Raw genomic sequence first — 24162 nt, 5'->3', positions numbered from 1 at the left:
ACACCAGGTATATAAATGTCAGTGGCTTAAATATGGTTACAAGAATGTTTTTAGGAACAACCCCCACCGATCTTCTCAGGGATCATATTTAGACTTTTCTTCAGGGGGTATAACACTGCTAATCAAGCTTGCGTAGTTGGCAGCCCTTAGCTGGGGACACCTGAAGGTACTTCAAGAATATGTTTATTTCCCCAGACAAGCCTGCTGAAGCACTAGGTATGGATAGGTGTACTGACATCACAAGGTCTCTGTATAAAAGGTTTAGTCACCTACCAATACAATAACTCAACAATACTTTCAAAGATAAGCAGATGGTCTGCTAAGTGGACCCTTTCAACATTGAAAGCAATTTATTCAGTGAATCTGCCTGCCAGCTCTCTATAAATTTGTGAATGTGTGCAGACAGATTTGCTGATTCTCAATGCATGATAAGCTGATTGATGACTGTGAATTTGGAGACATTTATAAATATTATTTTGGTATCTATTCTCATAAACCTCTGAAATACTTCTCTTTCAGCATTACAATGAGGAAATTTGTTAAGATTATGTGCTCATAAGTTTTTATTCTTTTTTACAATTGAATTATGCTGTTCACTTGTTTCCCCATCCCCCTGTTAGAATATTCCAGTCAGGAATAAGGTTATTGGGGTTAATAGGAAGGAGGCCACTGAGAGTAGACTGAGTTTTTGCTTTTGTTATTTCATAGCATTTGGTTTCATTAAAATAGTCTTACCAGGAAAAAGCCTTCAAGTGATTAAATATCTTCAAAAAATCAGAGACTTTTGTTTATCAACAATTAGAATTTACTAATATCAAGTAAAATCAATTGTTGTTACCAAATGTCAGGTCCTTTAATAAAGTTAAAAAGATCTATATTTTTATGTAGAATCTGCTTTTTGAAAATTTTGGATTTTTTTTTTTAATTTCATTGGGACTATTCTCATTTTTGGCTTGGTATATCAATATTTTAAGGGCAAGTGAGCATATTGATCCTTTGGCTCAATTTCCTTCAAACCAGAAGTTACTTATAATTTCACAATGGGAACAGATTTTTCTCTCTCTTCCCTTGGTTTCTAGGTCACTTTGATTTTTAGAATCAGAAGGTAATGATATTGGGTGGCAGGGCTATGTTTTTGCTTTTTGAATCCATGTAAGCTCTCATCGTTTCCTCTTAGTACTTAATAGCGATTCGCAGAACTGAAGCTAGAGATTTTTTTGGCTCCAAGAAAAGTTTCTATTCAGTTATTGATTCAATAAACATTTGAGTGTCCTGTTGAACTCATAACCCCGACATCAGTCATTTCATTTATTCATTGGTATTTAAATATAGGTGTATATTCAGATAACACAGCGGCCAGTTATTTAAATTATTTTCCTAGTATTATGAGAATTTGTAGCTTAACTATCTTAATTCTTTGTAAACTATGAACCAAAATATGGGCATAAATATACTTTTCAAAATCCTTTGGTAGGAAAAAAAGTTAACAATGTGGTTTTTAGCACTGCACTTTGTAAGTACTATTGAAACTGAAATCCTACCCAGGGGATATGAGCTTGGTTATATTTCAGTTTTCACATGAAAACTAAATGAAGAATTAAGAACAAATGAAGAATTAAGAACTGATAATTTGAGTGCATGTTAGTATGTTTAAGCTTCTATTATTTCTACAGCCCTGTCTCCCAGCCTGAAAGTAAATGGCCACCTCTCCCAGAGTTATAAGAACATTATGAGCTACTTGAAAGCCCCAGCCATAATTCACTCCATCACCAACATTACAATTTCTCTAGAAATTATGACTTTTCCTTAATGACGATAGAGATTCCAAAATGTGACCCAGTTGTTCTGTATTTTTAACTTGACAAATTCTAGTCACATGTCATAAAGCAAACTTGTAAGAAGTAGGAAATTCTTGAGGGGAGTGGGGTGGGGGAAAGAGGTAGTTTTTCTTTGACCAAACAAGTTCATTGAGAGCAGATGAGTCAGAATCCTAACCAGCATTCTCTGGAGCCACTGAGAGATCAATGAGGGAACAGTTGGTGCCAGGTCATGGTGGGAGGAGTGTGAAGTAGAAGACAAAAGTGTATTGTAGACATCGTTTGAGTTTCTAACTTTCCCCCAAAGCCAAATGCAAAAGCTTTTCTTGTTATTCAGCAGCTTCTGTTTTATTTTAGTTTTAAACCACCTTTTCCTGCTAATGAGGAAGAGAATGGAGTTATTTGAAAGATTCCCGTTTCCTGTATTTACCTACTTCCCTCTCTATATACTGATTGCTCAGCCCCATTAGTGAGAACATATACCACAACAATAAATTGCTTCCATGCCTTCCTGGAGCTAATGAGATTCTATACTGAGAGCCGGTATTTCTACATTCCTGGGTTCTCTAAGGAGTACTTTGGTGTGCCAGTGATCAGATAGAGGAGTCACTGGTTGAAGCAGGAAATCAGACTGTAATTGGAGAAGCAGTCTTCATCATAGGGTACAAATTCTAGCACATGACAGACAGCCTTCGTGATTCCTGGGGAACAGTCCTTAGGAGTCTAGAAATCCTATAGGAGCAGATACGTGTCTCAGTAATGATTACTTGTTTCTTGCCCTATTCCTGTGGGTGAATGACCAGGTCTGAATCCAGGGAGACTGGAATCTTAAAGAGACATTGTTTCTGGTCCCTAATGTCGCCAGCCACTGGCCCTGTATGAAGTTCCACCACTTCTCACGTTTCTGTTTTCCCATCTGCACAGCTAATACCCCTGAACCATAAAAATGCAACGGGGTGCTGTTTTCGATGCATTTTTATGATATACTAACTACCATATAACTGCAAGGGGAGTTTTGACATCAAATACAAAGTAACCATGTTTTTCAAACCAAAACTCAGGAAACCTGGTCTGATGATGGAAAATAGAATTTTTAAAATCCTGGAAATTTTCAAGTTTTAGTCAAAGTTTCGTTGAATTCAGAGTCTGGGTGTTGATAGCCTGATGAGCCATGATCTCTGTCCTCAAGAAATTAATTGTAATAAATTTGATGTAATACTGTCATAAATGTATTTTCATAGACAACGAATAAAAGGAAGACTAAGGATGGTGAAAATCAGTATAAATCTGGGTTTTCCTTGTTGATATTTTCGGTCGGCATAAATGGGCCATTAGACATGGATCCATGTTACATGTTCAATATCAGTGCTCCCCAGGGTTATTACCTCAGCTCTCCTGTCTTCTCATTCTTCTTTCTTTCCCTCGGCAAGTGTATTCATTCCAAGTATCATCTACTTCCCATATGATGTCAGCACTTACATATTATCTTCATACCAGTCTCTTTCCTGTGCATGAAACTCACCTTTCTCTGCCCAAGACACTTCAGACTCTACTTTTCCTGGAACTGAGCTCCTCCTCTAACCCATATCATTTCTCCTCCAATATTTCCTATTTTGTTGAAGGTAGTACTATCCACTCTGCTCTTTATTCAAACCCAGGCAGAAAATGTACTTATAGCCTGAGACTTATACTCTACATTCAGGTGGCCACCATATCTTATGATCCTTTCTTTCCCAGTCAGCTTTAGGGTCTTCAGAAGTTCTTATCTGAATAATTGAAATAATCTGAAAACCTCGTGTCCAAGTTTACCATCAGAATACTCTTTCAAACTTACAAGTCCATTCAAGGCTCTGGCTTAGTCTTTCAGTGACCATGATTCACAATTTGGCCCCTGCCCACTATACAAATCCAGTTCCCATCACTTGTTCTCATGTACTCCACACTCTTGCCATTTTAGACTGCTTAAAAGTCACCAAAACAAGGTGTCTTAAGCCTCCATGCCTTTACCCAGGCTGTTCCCTCTTCCTGGAACAGGAATCTTTTCTTCCTCACTCCTATTCTCCTTGTCCAGTGGGTAAATCCACTCTTTCTTTAACACCACTTTAAAGTCTTCCATAATCCTTCCTGGGAGAGGTAATCACCCTTGCTGTGTATTCCTGTAGCATTCTGTGCTCACCTAAATTCTTTCATTGTCTTAATTAAGATATTTTAACCACAGTTACAAATAGTCTCTAAAATGGGTAATAGTTCAAACACAGTAGACTATTCTTGATCACTTAACAGTATTAGGTAAGTGAATAGGTCATAGGGTGGCCTTCCTTCATGCAATCATTCAGGGAGCATGGCTAATAGAGCCTCTGCCACCTTTAACTTGTCTCCTTTCCAAACCAATCTGGGGACAAAAGAGAATGGGGGAGAGGATGTGGGAGATTTTTATGGACCAGGCCTGGTAGTAGCACCCATTACTTCCAGCAGCTAATACTCAGTCTTGAACACAACTGGAGAGGAGGCTTGTGTACCAAAATGATGAGAAGATGGTGGCTTTTAGCATCTAGAATATGTCCATTAGTGAAGTTCCTGGCCATTTATAGGAATTGAGTAAATGTGTGTACATAGGAATGAATAAAAGAATAAATGAGTAAAAATACTACTTTGGATTTAAATAATAAATTTTAAAAACAGCTTGAAATAGAAGTATAAGATTTGTATATTTATGTATCTTGATATCTCATTCATTGTAACTGTGTTTCTAAAACATGCAAAATATTATTATCCATGATTGATAGATACAGATATTCAAAACTAACTTAATATTGACCAAAGTGATTTGGGTATTTTAAATTGGCCAATTAGTAATACTGTTCATGGAGAAGTTAAATTAGAAACAGACATGCACAAGATGTCTATAGGGACAAAATGGTTATAATTACATTCATTTAACTTTCACATTCTTATCTGGTCTCAGGATTAAATTGAATTTTAGTTTAATTAAGACCTTCTGCCTTGATATCACATAAAAGTATTTGATAAGTTGAGCATTTTTGTGAGAATTGTGGGACTTATAAAATGTCATCTTTCTTGGGAAATACAAACAGGCAGAAACTCGTTTTTAAACAAATACATGGTTGTGATTGAGAATTAAAGTATAAACCAAATGGACAGAGTGTTTGCTGATCATCCTTCATTGTCAGGAGCATTTAGTTATTATAGTTGACATCTTTTTCTTCTGGAGAATATTTGCGTCATTTTTGTCTATTTCTTTAGTCAGTTTAACAAAAGAAGTTTCCCACAGGCACAAAAGCCTTCACAAAGAAAATACACTAAGTTTATTAGTCTACTCTTCAGACTTTAGTTTTTAAGAACTCTGGCATTGAATGACTAAAGATGGCCACCATTTTGAATAATAGAGTTAGAATTCAAAATAGCATAGGATTTTCAGAGAAATTGTTCATAAAACGTGAGATTCAGTAGTGATCAGCATACATTAGTCCTCTTGAAAACAAAGTTAAAGCCCATCAATTCTAGGTCACTTTATTATTTTTTTAAATTTTTCAATTAGAGTTGACATTCAATATTTTATTAGTGTCAGGTATACAGCATAATGGTTAGACATTTATATAACTTATGAAGTGATCTCTCTGGTAAGTCCAGCATCTACCTGACACCATACATAGTCATTCCAATATTATTGACTACATTCCCTATGCTGTACTTTATACTATGACTATTTTGTAACTACCAATTTGTATTTCTTAATGCCTCACCTTTTTCCTCCGTGTCCCTCAAACCCTCCTCCCATCTAGCAACCATCAGTTTGTTCATTCTAGGCCATTTTAAACTCAGCTCTTGATCTTTTTCAGAGAGGTGCTATTCGTTTTCTACAACTTGAAGAGCTGTGAGTGGTTCTGAATACCAAGCCCAGAGTGTGTATGCAGCAGGAAGTAGGGAATCCCTGAAAGCTACTGAGCTGGGAAGTAACATGGTCAAGACAGGTTTTGAGGTATATTAACTGTAGACTCAAGGAATGATTGACCTTGATGAGAAAGAACTAAGAGAAAATTAATTTTAAATGTAACAGAAATAAGTTAGGTTAGCTAGAAGGATACATTTCCAAGTATTAGTTATTGCAAATTCTACCTCTGCTTGTTTAGTGCTGGTTAATTCTTAAGAAACTTAATGTAGGAGAAGAAACAAGAAAACCTCTCACTGCACCCTACCTCTTGATGATTGTATCAGTTTTCTGTTGCTGCCATAATTACCACAGATGTGATAGCTCAGAACAATATAAAAATGCTATCTCACAGTTTCTGTAGGTTAAAAGTCTAGCAGGGCATGGCTGGATTCTCTGTTTAGAGTTTCATTAGGCTAAAATCAAGGTATTGGCCTAAGATGTAGTTCTTACCTAGGGCTCAGGTCCTCTTCCAAACTCACCCATTGGCAGAATTTATTTCCTTCTCATGCTTCTCACGTGTCTTCCTCCATCTTCAAGTTAGTAACAGCACGTCAAGTCCGTGTCAGCTTTTGAAATTCTCTGAATTCCTCTTCTGCCCTCACCCCATTGAAATCTCTGCTTTTGAGACCACGTGTGATTACATTGGGCCTACTTGGATAACCCAGGATACCAACCCTATCTTGAAGTCAACAATTAAGTAAACGTAATTATATCTGCAAAGTCCCTTTTGCCATGTTAAGCAATATGTTCACCAATATGACCCTAAGTAAGGAAGTAAAAGGGCCCAATGTCTGTCTATCACAATGATACCGACTGTACTGTATATCAACAGAAGCCATTTACATATAAGTTATAAAAAATTATACTCCTTCCCAAAAGACTCAGGGTTTAAAATGATTTTAATCTATTATGAATTATTTCAGACTTGCATGACAGTATAAATTAATATGAACACTCCCGTAGTTATTACTGATATTACCAGTACCCTAAAAAAACTATAAAATTCAAAATGTATAAAAGTTGAAAAGTTCAAACAATATGAAGATAATGCGAAGGTCATATAATACCCATTTGTAATGTTCATTGCAAATATAAATATGATCGAAGAACTCCATGTATGTTAACAGCTTAGATTTTCACTTGTTCCTTGGGCAGAATGTGCTTTTGTTGATAATAATGGCTATTATTTATTGAATGCTTCCTATATGCAAGTCACTGCACTATGGGCTTTACATATGTTATCCCCTACTTTCTCAGCAATGTAGTAATGCTGATACCATTCCTATTTTATGGTGAGTAAACTGAGGCTCAGAGAGGCAGTAGAAGGCCTTATTCCTTGAGTTTATAGGAGTCACTTAAGGCTTTGTCCTTCACCAGAGGTTTGAGTAGCTCAGTAGCAAAATGACATAATAAAATGGAATGGGGTTTAGAGTCAGATCTGTGTTTGAGTGCTAATTTCAACACTTACTAACTTGGCACATTCCTGAAACCCTTTGTGCCTCCTGTTCCTAATTTGTAAAGTGTGGCTAATAACTGACACCTCCTGGGGTTGGTGCAAGATAACACATGTAAAGAACCTGGTATGTGATAAGCTCTAGATAAAAGTTCTCCAATACCTCCCTCCAGAGTGGCTAAAGTACATCTGGTTCTAAAGCATTTGAATAACTCAGGAAGTCAGTCCTGGGCTTAAGCAGTTCCTCCTGTCCTAGATATTTAACAGGACATCAGGATCCATCTGATGCTCAGATCTATGGGACTCACTTCTATGGCACTAGTGGTAGATCTCTGGGGGTCCCCTATGTGACACAAACATGTGGATAACACAGGGGAATGATAGCCTAGGAGCCTGACCACACTGGACCTGGCCACAAAGATAACTTATAATCACTGAATTTTGACATGGACACCAGTCAATTAAGAGGCATCAACTTAGCAGGGACTTTTCCTGGCATTCATCCAAGGGACCACATGCCAGAATGTTCTAGTAGCTCTCACATTAATATGTATCTGTGTGCATTGTTTTTGATGGCTCTAATCAGACTTGAACAGAATCCAAAAGGTTTCTATGACTCGGAGACATTAATTCCTAGATCCCCCTCCCTCCAGGCTCTGTCTGAAGGCTTAATTCGGCTATCTTATCTCTCTAGGTATGTGGAGACGAAAACCAAGGGGCTGTTTTCCTGCGGGAATTTCCACTGGTTCGAAGAGAGAGCATTTATGAAGATTTCCTGTCTGACCTCATGAATAGTCACAAAACTGAAGACCCGGTACAGTGTCTCTTCTAATTATTCTTAGAAACACAGACGTTTCATTGCTAATTCTGGCTTGTGGTGATGGTTGGTTTTAGCAAACCTGAAGAGGTTTGTATGGCGTTTCTCGTATCCATGAGAAGGAAAGGGAAGCCAAGTGGTAGGGCAGTGGGCAGACTGCGGGGCAGCTTCCTGCCTTTCCTGTGTCTGGCGAGCTTCAAATATTTCACTCGAGCATTAAAGTTTGTTTGCGGCAGCATGTGGAGGATGCACATTAAAATAACTGATGTTTTGCCAGCTAGTCTGAGCATTAAATGGTAATAATTTAAATGAGTGAAGGAAAAAAGGAGATTTCTATGGAAAGCCCAAATTGTTTTATGGGTCAATGGAAAGTCGACCATCCTCCAATCTTAGCTTCTTTGTGGATATTTTTACTTCAAAGTGTTAGTCCTGTTTATTTTATGAAAGTTTGTTTCTCTGGTGGTGTTTTTTGGGTGGCGGGGGTGGGGGGAGGTCTAGAAAAGGAGCTCTCAAATGAAAACAAATGGTATCGTTGACAGGGGAGGTCAAGATGCAGGTCCCTCTCTGCCAATCACATGGTGACTTGTGGTCTGTACTTTATTGTGAGAATTGGATGGGTAACTTGTGGAAGTTCTAAACGCGGATTCATGGTGATGGCCTTGTGCTCAGAAGTACTCATGTTGGATGTAGAGGATGCTGCATGCACAAGACAGGGGATTTCTTGTCCAATCATAAAATGGTAGGATCACAGAAAAGAGTGCCTTAGAATGCCTTCAAAGCAAACATGTAAGTGGCTTAATTTCTAGCTCCTCTACCCTGCCTCTTTATAGCTCTCTCTCAAGAGAGTGCTTTTTGCATGTTTGTCTCATAAACTTCTCTTCCAGAGTAAATTAGCTTTCTCAGCAGCCTCTCACAGACCACCTCTTACTGTTTTTGTTATTTCCATCTTCTCTCTGACAGACAGTCACATCCCTGTCAGATCTTGTGCCTGCCCCAGTAGGACAGGAACAGTAGTGAAGGTTTCCAAGGATACTATAATTAATTTTCATATGGTGTGTATATATTTTTTTCTCAATAAACTCTGAATATGCAGAGCCTGCCTTTTAAACTTTTTGTTTGCTCAAGGCTTTGTGTGTGTGTGTGTGTGTGTGTGTGTGTGTGTGTGTGTGTGTGATCTATGGCACACACACTGCCACTTAAATTTTTTTTTCCTGCTTCCTGTGAACACACTCTTGCAGTTGTATTTTGATTTTGTCTTGTTTGATGGTATACAAACCTGAAATATGTTAGCACATTTTGGATTTGGTTTATTCGAAGTCCGAAAAGTGCTGTTATGTGGATACATCATGCAAACTTCATCAGCAAGTCTAATTATTACATAATTTATACCATAAAGGAAATTGAATATTATGAACTAATTATGAACATAATGGAATTGTTATAGTGGTGCCACTAAAAACAATTTTTGTCACTTGCAAGCATTGAAAGGTGTCATGAGCAGTATTACATGATTTGACATTGATTTACATCATCATAAAAACTGTATGCTGTAGAATTTCATAAAACCTGCTGAGGTCACAGGTAATTGAGTGGGTGGACACATTCAATGTGCAAGAGAATTACCTACCAACGCAGTCAGAACTGGGGTCATACAAGAAAATGGGAGGGAAACGAAAAGATCCAAGCTTCCTAAATAACAGAAGCTAATTCAGCCTCCTAATAAGTTTGTGAAATTCTAACAATTTCCATGGAAGGTGTGTCTCTCTGAGCACGTTGTCTGGTCCACAAGATAAAAAACTTTTAAAGTGTAACTTTATTTTCTAAAAAGACATTACAAGATGAATCACTATCATCTGTGTATTTGTGTAAGGGGAAGAGTTTAAACATGAGTTACTACTTGTATTAACAGCCAGAAAAGTGGAAATTCCTTTTGTGCCCCTTATTTATGAGCTTCTGCTCTATTGAGAGGAGGCTCTTCAGCAGAATGGGAGAATCATCATGAAAAAAACATTCCTGGTATAGGTCACAGTAAACACTTGCCAAACGCTGGTAGGCGAGACAGGAAAGATAGTCGAGCAACATAATCTGATTTATACAACTCTGTCTGCTTTCAGGTAAGTCCTCCTTGGTATCCTAAACATTTATACACTATTTCACTCTCCCTACTGGATTAGTAGTTCTGCTCCTTGAGGCGGGCTTCCATGTTGATTCTCACCTCCCTAACATCTGGTCCTGCATTTGAATATGATAAATGCTCAGTTGTGTTAAGTGTTTGTTGATGAAGAAAACCCACCATGGTTATTCTCTATTACTCTGTTGTTAGCATTTTATGTTGAAAACACTGTGAGAATTCCATCATAGACTATGAACGAAATGTGGAACTCCATCTAAATGCAAAGTAGAATGGTATGAATGACTTCAGTTATTTTTTATGAGGCGATGAAAGAATATTTGGGTTTATCTCCATGATGTCCTTTCAAATGAGTATATAGGTTTGTAATAAAAAATGTGAATTCAGGGATGTTTGCCCACAGGAAATTTATTGCTGTGGAAGTAACAAATTTATCCCCAATACGTATAACATTTTGGACAAGGGAATCTTAACTGTAGGAAACATCTTGTCACACTTTTGGGTAAAATTATTGTTATCCTCTTTTTAGGTCTTTAATTTTTTTTCTTCATACCCTTTCTTTGTTCTTTTATATACTTTAAAAACCCTAACAGGCTAACTTATTTGTGAAAACCTTTAACTTCAAAGCTTAATTTTGGGGGGCCATGTTTGACTTTTAAGTGACACTTCTTCAACTCCTTCTCAATGAGGGTCCTTTGGCATGAATTAACTTTTACATTGCATTAGCAAATTTCTCTAGTTAGCTTCCTCTCAGAGGTTTAATTCCATTCACCACACTGTGAAAAGCGATCTAAGTGAACTGTTTGTCTAGAACCCACAGTGGGCAACTAAACTTCTAATTATTGCCTGAAACTCTGAGTGTGTATGATTTGCATTGTTTGCAGAAATAGGATGCTTCTCAAAGGATGTTATTCATTCTTGGAATAGTGAAGAATCAGATCACATTGTTTTGGTTGTCAGCTGGATACGAAATCAGGATAATAATTAACATGAAATTCATTACAGACTGGGATTTTCTTCAGTATGTAATTAGTGCAAACCTCATTTGCCAGTAGCTTTATAGTTCACAAAGCCATTTTTGAAGCCGCTATTTTACATTGGTAGAAAAGAAAAGTTATTTAAATATTTGTTCCATTTGAGGGTAGAGTGGTCCTTTTAATGACTAGTAAAGTAGAGGTTCCCTTGAGGAATAAAGGTTAGCTTTTGGAAGGGAATCCTGAAATGCTGGTCTTTAATGACTATGTGTGAGAAGATAGTTTGTTTTCTAGGTCAAGTCAGTAATTCTCTGAAGTTTAACTAAAACAAAAATTGCAATTTATTAAGAATGGTTCTGCTTTCAATTTTTTTTTCTCCCTTGGTTTGTTGAGGCAGGGGGGACTGGTGGGGGCAGGTATTCTTTCTGTGAACTGAAAAATTAGTTCAACCAGCACACATACACTTATGTAAAACAGAATATAACTATTTCCATATGTTCTCAAGGTGTTCATTAGCCTCCTCCCAAACCCTGCCGAGGGAAAGGAAACGTTAGGATGTAACTGATAACATCTGAAGATAATAACTTAATTTGCTTGATTATACTTCTAACTTGGCTACTATTTTGGAGTATTTAGTGGACATAAATAGAAGGAAGTAGCAATGTGTTGAGAACATTTATGTTACTGAAAAGTGACTCAACTTGTTGTACTGTCATTAGCATCTGCCCTCCTGAATTCATTCAGTACTCTTTACAGAACTACCTTTTCCCAAAACAAAAGTTTGATCTATTTGTTCCTCATAAGTGTTTGAGGAATAAAGAGAAGAAGAAACTAACATTTATTTGCAAGTGCACACGTGCTCAAAGCTGCTTATGGCTCCATAAAGCCTTATTGGATACCACCATATTTTTTATTAACTGATTTTATGCAAAGAAAATTCTGCAGTGACATTGAAGGAGCCAGGTATTTCACAAGTAGAAATACAGTCCAATTCAGTCTTTGATTTCAGTGGCTCCTTTACAGGATAACTTGGATTGGCTACCAAAACTCTTCCTTGGGAAAATACCCTGAGACAAGAAGACTAGATCTGGTTACTAGTACATTTGTTACTTTGAGTTATATAATATGATATCACAAATAAAAAATCAGAACACACTACAAAGCATATATATGTTACCCTGCGAGGGTTTTAAATGTTTTTGTCTGTGTTTGTAAGAATTACCTAACATATTATAACTCTACCAGTCATGAACTGTTTGAAAAAACTTTGTTTTACATATAAATATTTTATATAACTCCACATTTTCTGATCACTTTTTGGTAGTCTACACTAAAACTCTTCATCATTTCTGCCTTTCTGTGGAAAGGACAAGGGAGCTCAGAGAAGGTCCAATATGCACCAAGCACTTATTAGGGATTTATACAAACTCCTCAGAACAACCTGAAGTAGGCAGTGATAGCGCCATTTTGCCATAGTAATAATGAATTGGAAATGTCATTTTCGAAAGCTACCCCTCACAATTGTTACAAAACTATAAAAACAGGTCTGAAAGAGGTACAAAACCTGAATGGAGGATCAATGAATTATTAAAAATAAGCAGTCTATTAATACCATATTATTCACTTGTATACAAAAGAAGCCAGTGGAACCAATAATGTATTGTATCTAAGAAAGGCAAAACAGGATTTAAATAGAAGGAGAAAAGAGGGTAAGCCAGGAAAACCACAGATTGTTTGCAATAGCACACTGTGTTTTCCACTTCTTGTTGTTTGAAATAGAAAATTGCTGATTAGCTGGCAGCCACCAAAGTCAGTCTTCTTCCTTGAATGACAACCTGGGTCAACAGAGTAAACAGTGTCAGTTGTCTGGATTCTTGAAGAGAACTCAGGAAGTCAGCTGTGTGTACACAGCACAGGCTTTTCTCTGTACTATGATCAGTCAGGTTTCTGTGTTAGTGCCTCCATTTCATTATGCCAGGTCTTATCATCATGTCTCTTATCAAAATATTTCAGGGGAAAATGATAAATCTTGACTGAAGGGTTAAAAAAGACTTAAGTAAAGAGATAGACAATGTTCATGAATGGTAAGTCATAATATCATGATGATACCAATCTCCCCACAAATTAATCCACGTATCCAGTATAAGCAGAATAATTTTAAAAGAGAAAGGAGATGGAGGTTTACTCTACCAATAAAGATATATTATGAAGCTATAAGAATTAGTGTGAGTTTAGAATATAGACAAATGCACCAATATAAATGAGTGAAGAACCTATAAAGAACTTGATCTATGACAAAGGTAGTGTTACAAATAGTTGGGAAAGGATGTATTAATAAATGCTCACTATACATGAAAGTAAATTCTAAATAAATTGAAAGCCTTTGTGTGAAAAGCATGAATTTAAAACTTACACATGAAAATGTAGAAGAATTTATATAAGTTCTGAGTTGGGAAGGTTTTCTTAAGACATAAAGAGTCCAACTTGTAAAGGAAAATATTGATGCTTTAAATTATATTAAAATTTTAATATGTCATTAAACACTTAATGTCTAAAAATTCCATGGAAAAAGTAAAAAGACAAGACACAGCTGGGGAACATTATTTGCAATACATGTAACTGGGGAAAAACATCTATGCTATATAAAGAGCTTCTAGAAATTTTATTTAAAAAGACAAACATCTCAGTGGGGAAAAAAATGGGTCATCAGACATGGATGGCTAATATGCATTAAAGATGTTTAACCTTACTAGTCATCGGGAATTTACAAATTAAAATAATAAGGATATGATATTTGATGCCCATTCAATTGGCAAAATTTTTAAAGGGACTAACAGAGGCAAGTGTCAGTGAGAAAGAAAGGTAATGAGAGACACCCCTATATTGCTTTTGAGCATAAAATGGTGTAACCATTTTATAGAACTTGACAATGTCTATAAAGCTGAATGTATATATGCATGTCCTAAATCTCATCAATTTCACTTTAGAAATCGACCCTAGAAAAACATTTACACATATGTTCAATGAAATATTGAATGTTATAGCCTCGACTTGAAAATCTTAAATATCCATCAGAAGGTAAATAGATGAATAACTTGTGGTCTATTCATACAACAAAATATTATAGAAGCACTTAAAGTAAAAAACTAGATCTACATGCATTAGTATAGATAAATCTCAAAAACATGTTGAAGGGAAAATGATACCATTTTTAATATGATACTATTTGTATCAGTTTTACTATCACATAAAAGTTTATAAATATTGTTTAGAGAAAATGATTATGTATGCAAACAGGTGGGAAATATACACTTGAACTTTGCTTTGTTGGTTACCCTCTGGACAGGTAGAGAAGACGGGCAATTGGATTGGGCAAATGCATATAATACACTTTAACAGTATTGATAATATTTAAAAAGGATATAGTTAAATTTCAATTATGTGTTTAAATAGCTAGTGATTACAGAAAAGTTTATTATTTGCTGAATTATTTTATGATTGAAATATTTTTAAATATATGAATAGTAAAACTTTCAGGATAATAGCTGGGAAATAATCAGCCCAAAATGCATGTTATTTTTTATTAGCAGTGGTTGAACTGCAAATCATTGAAACATAATGTGATAGAGCTCAATGCCCAAGATTTAATATATACACTATTCACATTTTTGCCTCCCAGTATAATTAAGGAGTAGTCAAATGTATGACAACAGAACACATGATTGTGGGGCCTCCTATCAGTTCATGAACTGCGACTCTAGTAAATAATGTCAGGATGATGAATCTTAGTATTTAAGGAGAGGGACTACTTTTTTACACTTGACCTTTGGAATTAACTTAAAAAAACCATTATCCTTTAAGAGAAAAATTTTTTTTTATCAAGTTCTAATTTCCTTACAGCTTTTGCAGTTCCTATCTGTTGTTTATGAGATGTCCACCATTTGCTAGGGTTCTGCCATTGACTCCAATCAACCAACAGATATCAAGATGAATTATCTAAAAGACACTGGAAGTAATAAAATGTAGAACATTAAAAATCCCAGCACTTACGCAAGCAGCTTTTTAAGATTAAACAACCTTTCAAAAAGTATAATTCTGTTAAAAAATTTAACATCAGTTAGAAATATATAAATAACATATGTGAATTTTAGGACTCTTTTAGATCATATTTTTGGGTTTCACATTGTGAGGTCTTTTCCAAAGAGAACTTTGTCAGTAATGGCAAAATTTCAATGCCAAATAAATTCTTCCTAGGCATGAACTCCAGCTTTGTTCCTTTAAGTTGATATTTAAATTCCTGAGATAGTCTCCACTTATAGTTATCCTAAAGTAAAGTACCGTACTTCAAAATGAATGTTAAATATCTTTAATAAAGTTATAAATGTGCAGAGGTGACTATTTGCTACTTAACTTTGGAACTTTCTTAATAAGCATAAACTTTACAGACTGTGATTTAAGATTCATACACTTTATGCATACTATACTTGAATAAAAGTCCAAAAGGTAAAAACAAACAAAAAATAAAAACACCACAGAATATCACTTGGGACACCAAAGAATAACTTCTTGCTTCCTTGTACTAAATGTCCTTAATATAAAGTGCTAATTCATCTCGTGGAAAGAGAAATAACTTTCAAAGGAGTTCTTTCATTGTATATAAGGCGGAACTAAAACTATTAGCCTCTGTGATGAGTTTAAATGCCTATGTTTAATAGGCCATTTATGGCTTAGTTGTGCATGGAGGGCTGTCCATCAGTAGTTGAAAGCATCTAGGGGGGAATTGTTGCCCACAACTCTAGCAGCTGGACAGGGTCATTTGGCACCAACCGTCTGCAGAGAGGTGCTGAGTAGAATCTGAGAGGTCAGAGGACAGCATAATGGAATCATGTGACCAAGAGTCCAAATTGTGTCACTTGAATTTAAGAAAATGTAAGAGGATACTGCAGGTTGTAGGCATGGGCAGAATGTCCTTTTGAGGTAGCACATCCTCTTAGAGTTTATCTTTTCTTAATCTTCTAATGTGGATAGACATGATTTTTTTTTTTAGAGTAGGTAGAATTTTAGGCCTATAAACTGAGATAGTAATTGGGTTGGCTAATTGAAGCAAAACATTAAAAGGACATTATTTACTAGCATAACATTATTGAATAGATATAACCTCTAAATTTTGATTATAGAATCCTGTATGCCATGTTACTTTGGTTGATGGTAACTTTTATGTAAGAAGAAGAAAGTCATATTTTTGTTAAATTTAAAAACTAATAGCATTATCACCAATAGAAAGTTTTGAAAAGGAGCACATTTTAGTTTTCCTTTGTGTTATTTTATTAAGTTTGATTTCAACTTGATGTTGACAAAGAGGAAAATGAATACTAAAAAAAAGAATAAATATCTGGATTACTTCAATATGCATATGTAACTTTTGCTAAGAAAAAAATATCTTTACCATTAAATTGCTTTACGAAAACTAGAAGTGTGGGATTGATGTAAAAAGTATGATTTTTTAGAGGGTTGAATTTGATTATATATGAAGCAGGTTCAAAGGAGCTGCTGAACACATTTCAGGGGGACCTTATTTTAGTTTGCAGTTAGATTCCCATATGAGTTATTGCTTTGCACACTTCATTGACCTTTAATGGATTTCAGTGAGGATATATGTTTTCATGGCTGCATGTCTTCAGCTTGAAAGTACAATTTAGTAGATTGGTTTGAAAGTATGACCAGTACCCATGCTGGTTAGTGTCCCAAGTTTCTGTGGGGACAATTGATCTTCATATATTACAGATGCCCCAAAGTATGAATGAGTGAGTGTGTGGAGAATATATGTAAGAAGACAAGTTAATAAGTTGCTGAAAACTGCGGTATTCTGTGATGAACTCCAATTTGGTATAATTCTCAGGAAGAGCAGAAGAAATTGGTCTTAGCTTTTTAAGTACCCTACCTTCTTGGTAACTCAAAATGTAGAACACTGATAGGAATTTGGCTAAAAGGTTTTGTCATTTAATATAAAGTCCACTGTATGTGATTGAAACTGCCCTAAGTAATGACATAAACATAGACCTTTGTTTCTCTCCTATGTAAAAGGTGTTTTCCAGAGATAGAAATTCCAGAGCCAGTATAATCCAAGGTGCCAGGGACCCAGGCTCATTCTAATTTTTTCCTAAATCATTCTAGCTTCTGACTTCTATTTGCAAGGGTGCCTTGTAATCCAAAATGGCTACCAAAATGCCAGCCATTAGAATCCACAGTCTAGGTCAGGGGTCGGCAAACTGCGGCTCGGGAGCCACATGCAGCTCTTCGGGTACGTTCTATCTCAAAAGTTTGCCAACCCCTGGAAGAGCCAATCTTGTCCCTCACAACAATTTAACAATTATTCGAGAGCCATAAATATATTTTTACATAATCACCATTATGTGAATAATATCCTCTAAAATTTTTATAAATGAAGCTATAATAGTTTTATTTTCATTTTCAATTTTACTTCAGAGCCACAGTTTGCAAGCCACAGTTTGCTGACCCCTGGTAGCTCTTCCATCTCAAAAGTTTGCTGACCCCTGTTCTAGGTAACGGGATGGAGGAAGGGACAAGTAATAAGGTGGTAATGGAGAAAAAGGCATACATCAACTGCTCATAAGGACTTTCCCAGAAGCTGCCACTCAGTATTTCTTTCAGTAGTTCATTGGCAAGACCTTAGTTAGATAGCCATGTCTAGGTTCGGGGGTATCTGGGCCATGTATTGTAGTTTTTGTCCTAGGCAGCTGCATACCTAGTTTAAGAAAGAAAGGAGAATAAATTTTGGAGTGAGCCGCTAATAGTCTCTCCCACTGTGATGATGATAATTGAACTAAGTCTCCAAAGTTGTATGCTGAATACCAAATTCGTTTCCCAGTGGCTTCAAAATTTGGGAGGGGGAGGACAGTATGATGAAGATGTTCTAGAATTAGATAGTGGTGAGCTCTCTGACTCAGAAGAAAAAATCATCTTTGTGTGGGTATTTTGTAATTTTATAACATATATATATATACACACACACACGCACACACACACGCACACACACGCACATATATATATATATATATATATATATATATATATATAATTTATTAAATTTAATTTGATATTAGTTATTCAAGTGATTTTATGAAGTAGGACTGGACATCTTCTGTCCCAGGATCGCCTCATTCATTTTAATACTAAAATACTCTCTTGGACTGTTGAGGAACATGATGTCAATTATCAAACGAAACACACACACACACACACACACACACACACACACACTCACACTCACACTCACACTCTCACACACTCTTGAAGACGGTGATGTGCTTTTACCAAGCTTCAATTAGATATTTAAAGCACCTATTTTCTTTGTCAAACTTAAGGTGATACAATCTGGCAAATTTCTTTCATTTTTTTTTCCCCCAGATGATCCCATATGGTCCTGGTAAGTGTATGGCTTGCTTTTGACAGGCATAGTATCTTTTTTTTAAATTGGATTGAAGTTGTTTGCAGTGTTTTGACCATTTAAGGTATGGATGTTTATTGCACTCTCATTGCTGTAATTAAGCAATACATGTGAATCTGAAGAGTTTATTTTTCAAAGCAATTCAAAGCTTGGGCAGTCTTACCTTGGAACAAAAATATTTTCTTTCAAAATGTGTGTACATGGAACTCTTCTGTATGTAATCAGTGTACATGATACGTGCAACACACATTAAAACTTGGGGAAATTTACTTACTCATAGAATTTGCCTGAGTTTCCTTTTTAGACGAATACTGCCTTATACCTATGAAAATCTTGAGTACTTATGGCATATTTAATTGTGCACCATCATTTTATTTACTCTGTGACCATGTTCGGGCAAACATTGGAGCACGAATTGTCCAGTTCTCTTCATTGCAAAGCCAAAAATCACACACAAAGGGACATGTGATCTCAAAAGAAATATAATAAAAGCATGATGCTAATGGGAAGACAGTAAGAATCTACTTGGCTTCTTGAAGTTTAATGAATATCCGTTATCTCCAAAGTGATAGAACTGTTACTGTACACTTTAAAAAGTATTTTTAAAAATGTGTATTTCAGAATTTACAATTTTGCTTACTTAAATACAGAAGTGGTGTGTGTAAATACCAGTCACACACTCAGGTGTGCAAAGAGTGACTTTGGTTCCTTTTTGTAATCAAATTTAATCTCTCTTTTACACCACCTCCTGTCCCATTTTTCCTGATGCAGGAAGTTACTTTAGTTCCTTCCAGGTAAACTGACTCCATAGTGATTTGGGTATAGAATTATTTTTCTGTTCTATGAGTCGTACCCCACCCTACCCCCAATCTCTGGGAAGTGTATGTAAATGCCACAGCAGAGAAGAGAGGAAAGGTGTGTGGTTCTAATCTGGCCTCACTCAAGGTGTTACTGATCCCACTGGCACAGATGAGGTTCATGGTCACTCAAAAGGATACTTGGGGCAAAGGGAAAGGCGGCTTTGACCTCTTGCTGGAGCTAACAGGGCTGTGGATCCTTGTTACTACCTTCCTGGCAAGGAGCAGCTCATCCCTCGGATTTCTGGTGGGAATTCTCCAGGCCTTGTCCATCTGACCTAGCATTATCAACAGTGAACATTCTGGCAGACTGGGCATCAGGTTCTCTTTCTTTGATAATCCCTGAGTCCCTCTGGAACCCATAGACTATTTTAGATGCTACTCTTAAGCCAAGGGAACCAGAGTTGAGGGTGTGGAGTTTCTGTCATGCCTAGACCCATATGTCATGCCATAAGGGTAGCATAAAGGACTTATTTCTGAAGTTTGATTTCCTCTTCCAGTAAGACAAATTGGACAATGTCTTTTCTTCTCTGATTCCCAAACTTAAAACTGAAAGTCGGTGTACATGCTGCCATTTTGCCTCAAGCAAGACTCTTTCTGGTGGTCGAGGAGGGCATACAATTTCCAAATGTGTCTAACTATTTTGAATTCTCTCCATACTCTACTTTCTCAACTTCTGTAGGTTCTTATAATGTGGAGGTAGTTATGAGAAGGGGGCATGAGGAAAAATGGTATGATAGCCCGTCTGCTATCAAATAATTGGTGTTTTACCTGAACCTCAGCATTTGATGTTAGAATTTAGGAATTCAACATCCTTGTTCTCTGGCCTGGTCTGATAATCTCTCATTTCAGTGACCCCTGTATCTTGTGAAGCAAATAAGAAAAAAATCAGTATCTCAAATAATTATTCTACCACACTAACCTATATGCAACATTCAATAAATTATATGAAAATAAATAATCCAGCCTTTATTTACAGATTGGGTGACACCAGGCATAATTGCATTGTTCCGATTGCAGTTTTGAAAATTACTGCTAAACTTTTATTATTTTGAATTTACACTAAAGAATTAAATTTGACATACTTGTAACAAGCACAAGCTAATTAAATACCATGACTAGGGCAACAAATATTTAATTGTGATTTAAAATAAGAGCTATTGTTTTACAGGTAAGATTTGGACATAGCCCTGTTGCCTTTATTTCTCAGTGCAGTCTAAAAGAGGGAGAGGTTATTTCATCGCCCAGAAAACAATTCCTAAATGTTACAAATGCTGACAGAAGTGACAAGCATTTGATTTTCTTTGAATGAATTCCAAAGTTCATTCCACTTGCTATATATGTTTCTTGTTCTCCAAATAATTGCTCAAAAAGAGTTTAAATTCTAATAGCAACTTTGGTCTAAAGCAGCGGTTCTCAACCTTCCTAATGCCGTGACCCCTTAATACAGTTCCTCATGTTGTGGTGACCCCCAACCATAAAATTATTTTCGTTGCTACTCTATAACTGTAATTTTGCTACTGTTATGAATCGTAATGTAAATATCTTTTTGTTTTCTGATGGTCTTAGGCGACCCCTGTGAAAGGGTCGTTCGACCCCCAAAGGGGTCGTGACCCACAGGTTGAGAACCGCTGGTCTAAAGTATAGTTAAGCACACTAAATGTCATTCCCAGGACCTCTACCTCCTGGTACCAAAGAAGGCATAGGGAGCTGACCTTTTAATTCCTGGAAAAAGAACTAATTTAAACAAGTTCCAGTGGGTGGGTATAGTGAGGGAGATACCAATTTTGTTCAAGCTTATCTAGGATTGTTGAAGTATTAGCATTTCCTGCATAGAACTTTTACAAGGTTTAAAAAAATATGTCAATATAAAAATATTTGATAGGCAGTCAAACAGCACAGATCTTTTTTTTTTTTAATTTCAACTTAGTGTATTAGTGTATTTATTTTACTTTGCCGACCATCATGGGAATTTCACCATAGAAAATACCTCGCCCTGGCCTACTGCAGGGGTTAGGCAAGCCTTAATCACTGAGCAGTAGCCAGGGACACACTCAACCTACTTCATAACGAACTGTTTTAATGTAGGAATGACAGCAAATTGACTAGCATTTCACAACCCATCCAGAAAAAAGTGAAAAGAGGGAGCAGCTTTGTTACTCCTTGACAGTTGTGGACTCTGGCTTGAGAACTCATCATGTATCTAAAACTTACATATTGAATAGCCTGGACTATTCAGAACATGGTTGAGATTCATGGAAGTTGTAAAAATAGTTACAGTTGACTCACAAAAGCCCCTTGGTTGAGGGTTTAATACTCTAGCTTTCATTCAATTCTAAGTGGATTAGTTGGTCTAGCTGTCAGATTTGAAGGTAGCCCCCACAATCCTCACCTCTTGATGTTTATGGCCTTAAGTTTGGGCAGAATCTGTGACTTGCTTCTAACTAATAGAATATGGAAAAAGTGATAGAATGTCCTTCCTGTAATTACATTATATAAGATTCCATCTTATATCGAAAACTTATAAAGAGACAAGCTACTGTGAACCCTACAGACATAGGAAATGAATTCTGCTAACAACTTGTAAGCTCAGAAGTGGACCCTTCCTCAGATTAGCCACCAGGTGAGAACCTGGCCCTGGCTGGCCCTTTGCAGCCTTACAGAGAACCCAGCTAGGTCGTGCCCAGACCCCTGACCCTTAGAAACTGTGAGGTAATAAATATGTGTTGTTTTAGCTTTGAGTTTGTGATAGTTTATTATGAAATACAGAAAACTAACACAACTTGTTTCTTAAATTATAAAAGAGACCTATTACCACTTGAATCAGGTGTTGATCACAACATGAGAAGGTACCACTGACAAGGAGTTAGGCATGTAAAAACAAAAGATATGAGCTCAAAAAAATTACATAGCTGTCTGAACCAACTCATCATAGAAACTAGTAGCCTCATACACCAGTGCAATCTTTGATAGCATAGTTGAACAATAAATGGTGTTCATAATTATGACTCTGACTCTACAAGCAGTGGATATGACAGGCAAAATACATTATGTGCAAGAAGGTAGAGATCTATGTAATACAACTGAAAAAATTCATAATTATTGAATTAGCATTAGCTGTGTTTGACCATGCATCTTGGAATTGTTTCAGAATTTGATATTTATCCTATAATTAGTTCAAAGGGATAGTAAAATAAATATTTACGATGAAAGGTTACACATGCCTCCTTCACAATGTGATATGTCAGAAAGCTTATAGAATCTGAAGTGAGAATTTTGAGTTGTAAATACTTGTGCTGAAAATTCAAGTGACTTCCATGCAGCTTGTGGGCAGCTTGGCCTCTGTGTCCCAGCAGGAAAGGCGCTTGGAATTGGAAATAAAGAATAGCTGATAACCATTCCATAAATACACTTGCGGTTTATTTCTCACGGTCTCCTCTGCATCTCATGAGGTTTAGGGTAGGAAGAAGCCATGTGAGTCAATATTGGAAATGCCCTGGCTGCTGCAGAAATTTGAAGCTGTTATCTAACTCCAGTTCAAGCTCCTCATAGGCATGTCACCTTCTGAGACTTAGTTTTACCAAGTGTGAAATGGCAGTAATTTTCTCTGTCATAAAAGTAGGCTATGCACTATCAACCCCTTTTGACAGATTTGTGTGTAGGAAAATTTTGTTGCAACAATTTTTGTGACTGATGCTTATATATAAAAAAAGCTGCCTCACATTTATGAGGTCTATAAGGTGAGGAGTTTTGAGAGGAATCTCTTTATGTAATTTGGAATTTGGATTGCATTTCATAGTTTATAAGTCACTTTTCCTTGCATCCAATCATTTGGTCTTCCTGGTCATCTCAAGAGGTAGGTATTATGATCACGGCGTGTTAGCACAGCCTGCTTATTGCTTTACAGTACACCCCCACCCCCATATTACTGATTAATGAAGGAGTTGCCCGGTGTCCCATAGCTGGTGAATGGTGGAACCAGGACTGAGGCCAAAGACTTTTGACTCTAAATCCCATGTCTAACTGGAATAATTTGATGGAAAGATATCACTTCCCTATAAGCGGAAGTAGACATCTCATGAGAGCAAAGGTATTTCTGAGTCACTGTTCTGCCTTTTCATCAACAACTATTATGTCATGTTCCCAGTTACTGACTGGAATTTGGGGTGATGCAGCAATGCAGTCACAGGCCTAAATAACTTCCCTTTGTCCATGCTGAGTTCTGGGTAAACAAGGAAGCCCTTGTTGTCATCTTCTTTCTAGTAACTCCTCTTAGTGGAGTCTGTTCCTCAGAGAAGATGGTAAAAATAGGGATTTTATCTTTGTCCATGGAGCCTTGATGCTAACTAACTCCCATTTGAAGTATTGTCACTCTGAAAAACTTCATTAAACTTTAAACAAAGAACAAAAGTTTAACATGACCTGTTCATACAGTCATAGTGGAAACTATTCATTCTTTAACTTCTTTATTTAAAGCTTGAAAGGGTTTAAATAGCAATAAGAAAAAAGGATGGGAGGAAAAAATAAAGGAAAGAAAGGAAGGAAAATAAACAATCATCCTCACAGCTGACAAGAACCTCAATCACTAACCCATTGATATAATTAATTTTGTTTGTCTTTATGAAGCACATAAGAATATATTCTGTATAATTAGGCAGTGTCTTTATCCTGTAGATCAATACATTTGTTTAAA

The 24162-nt window shown here is 36.4% G+C and overlaps 1 protein-coding gene across 2 annotated transcripts in view; it reads left to right on the top strand.

Moving 5' to 3' along the window:
* The window catches only part of ADAMTSL1 (ADAMTS like 1), a 909537-nt gene that overhangs the window by 224463 nt on the left and 660912 nt on the right, over nucleotides 1-24162 (top strand). For both annotated transcript variants that reach the window (XM_019659072.1, XM_019659074.1), the window contains exon 2: nucleotides 7917-8036. In XM_019659072.1, the coding sequence (XP_019514617.1) occupies nucleotides 7917-8036 (120 nt within the window). The remainder of the gene's footprint in view (nucleotides 1-7916; nucleotides 8037-24162) is intronic.

The sequence above is a fragment of the Hipposideros armiger genome, unplaced genomic scaffold (assembly GCF_001890085.2).
Source record: "Hipposideros armiger isolate ML-2016 unplaced genomic scaffold, ASM189008v1 scaffold_294, whole genome shotgun sequence".
Lineage (NCBI taxonomy): Eukaryota > Metazoa > Chordata > Mammalia > Chiroptera > Hipposideridae > Hipposideros > Hipposideros armiger.
The sequence above is the reverse complement of the archived record's forward strand: the minus strand, read 5'-3'. Positions and strand labels throughout refer to the sequence as shown.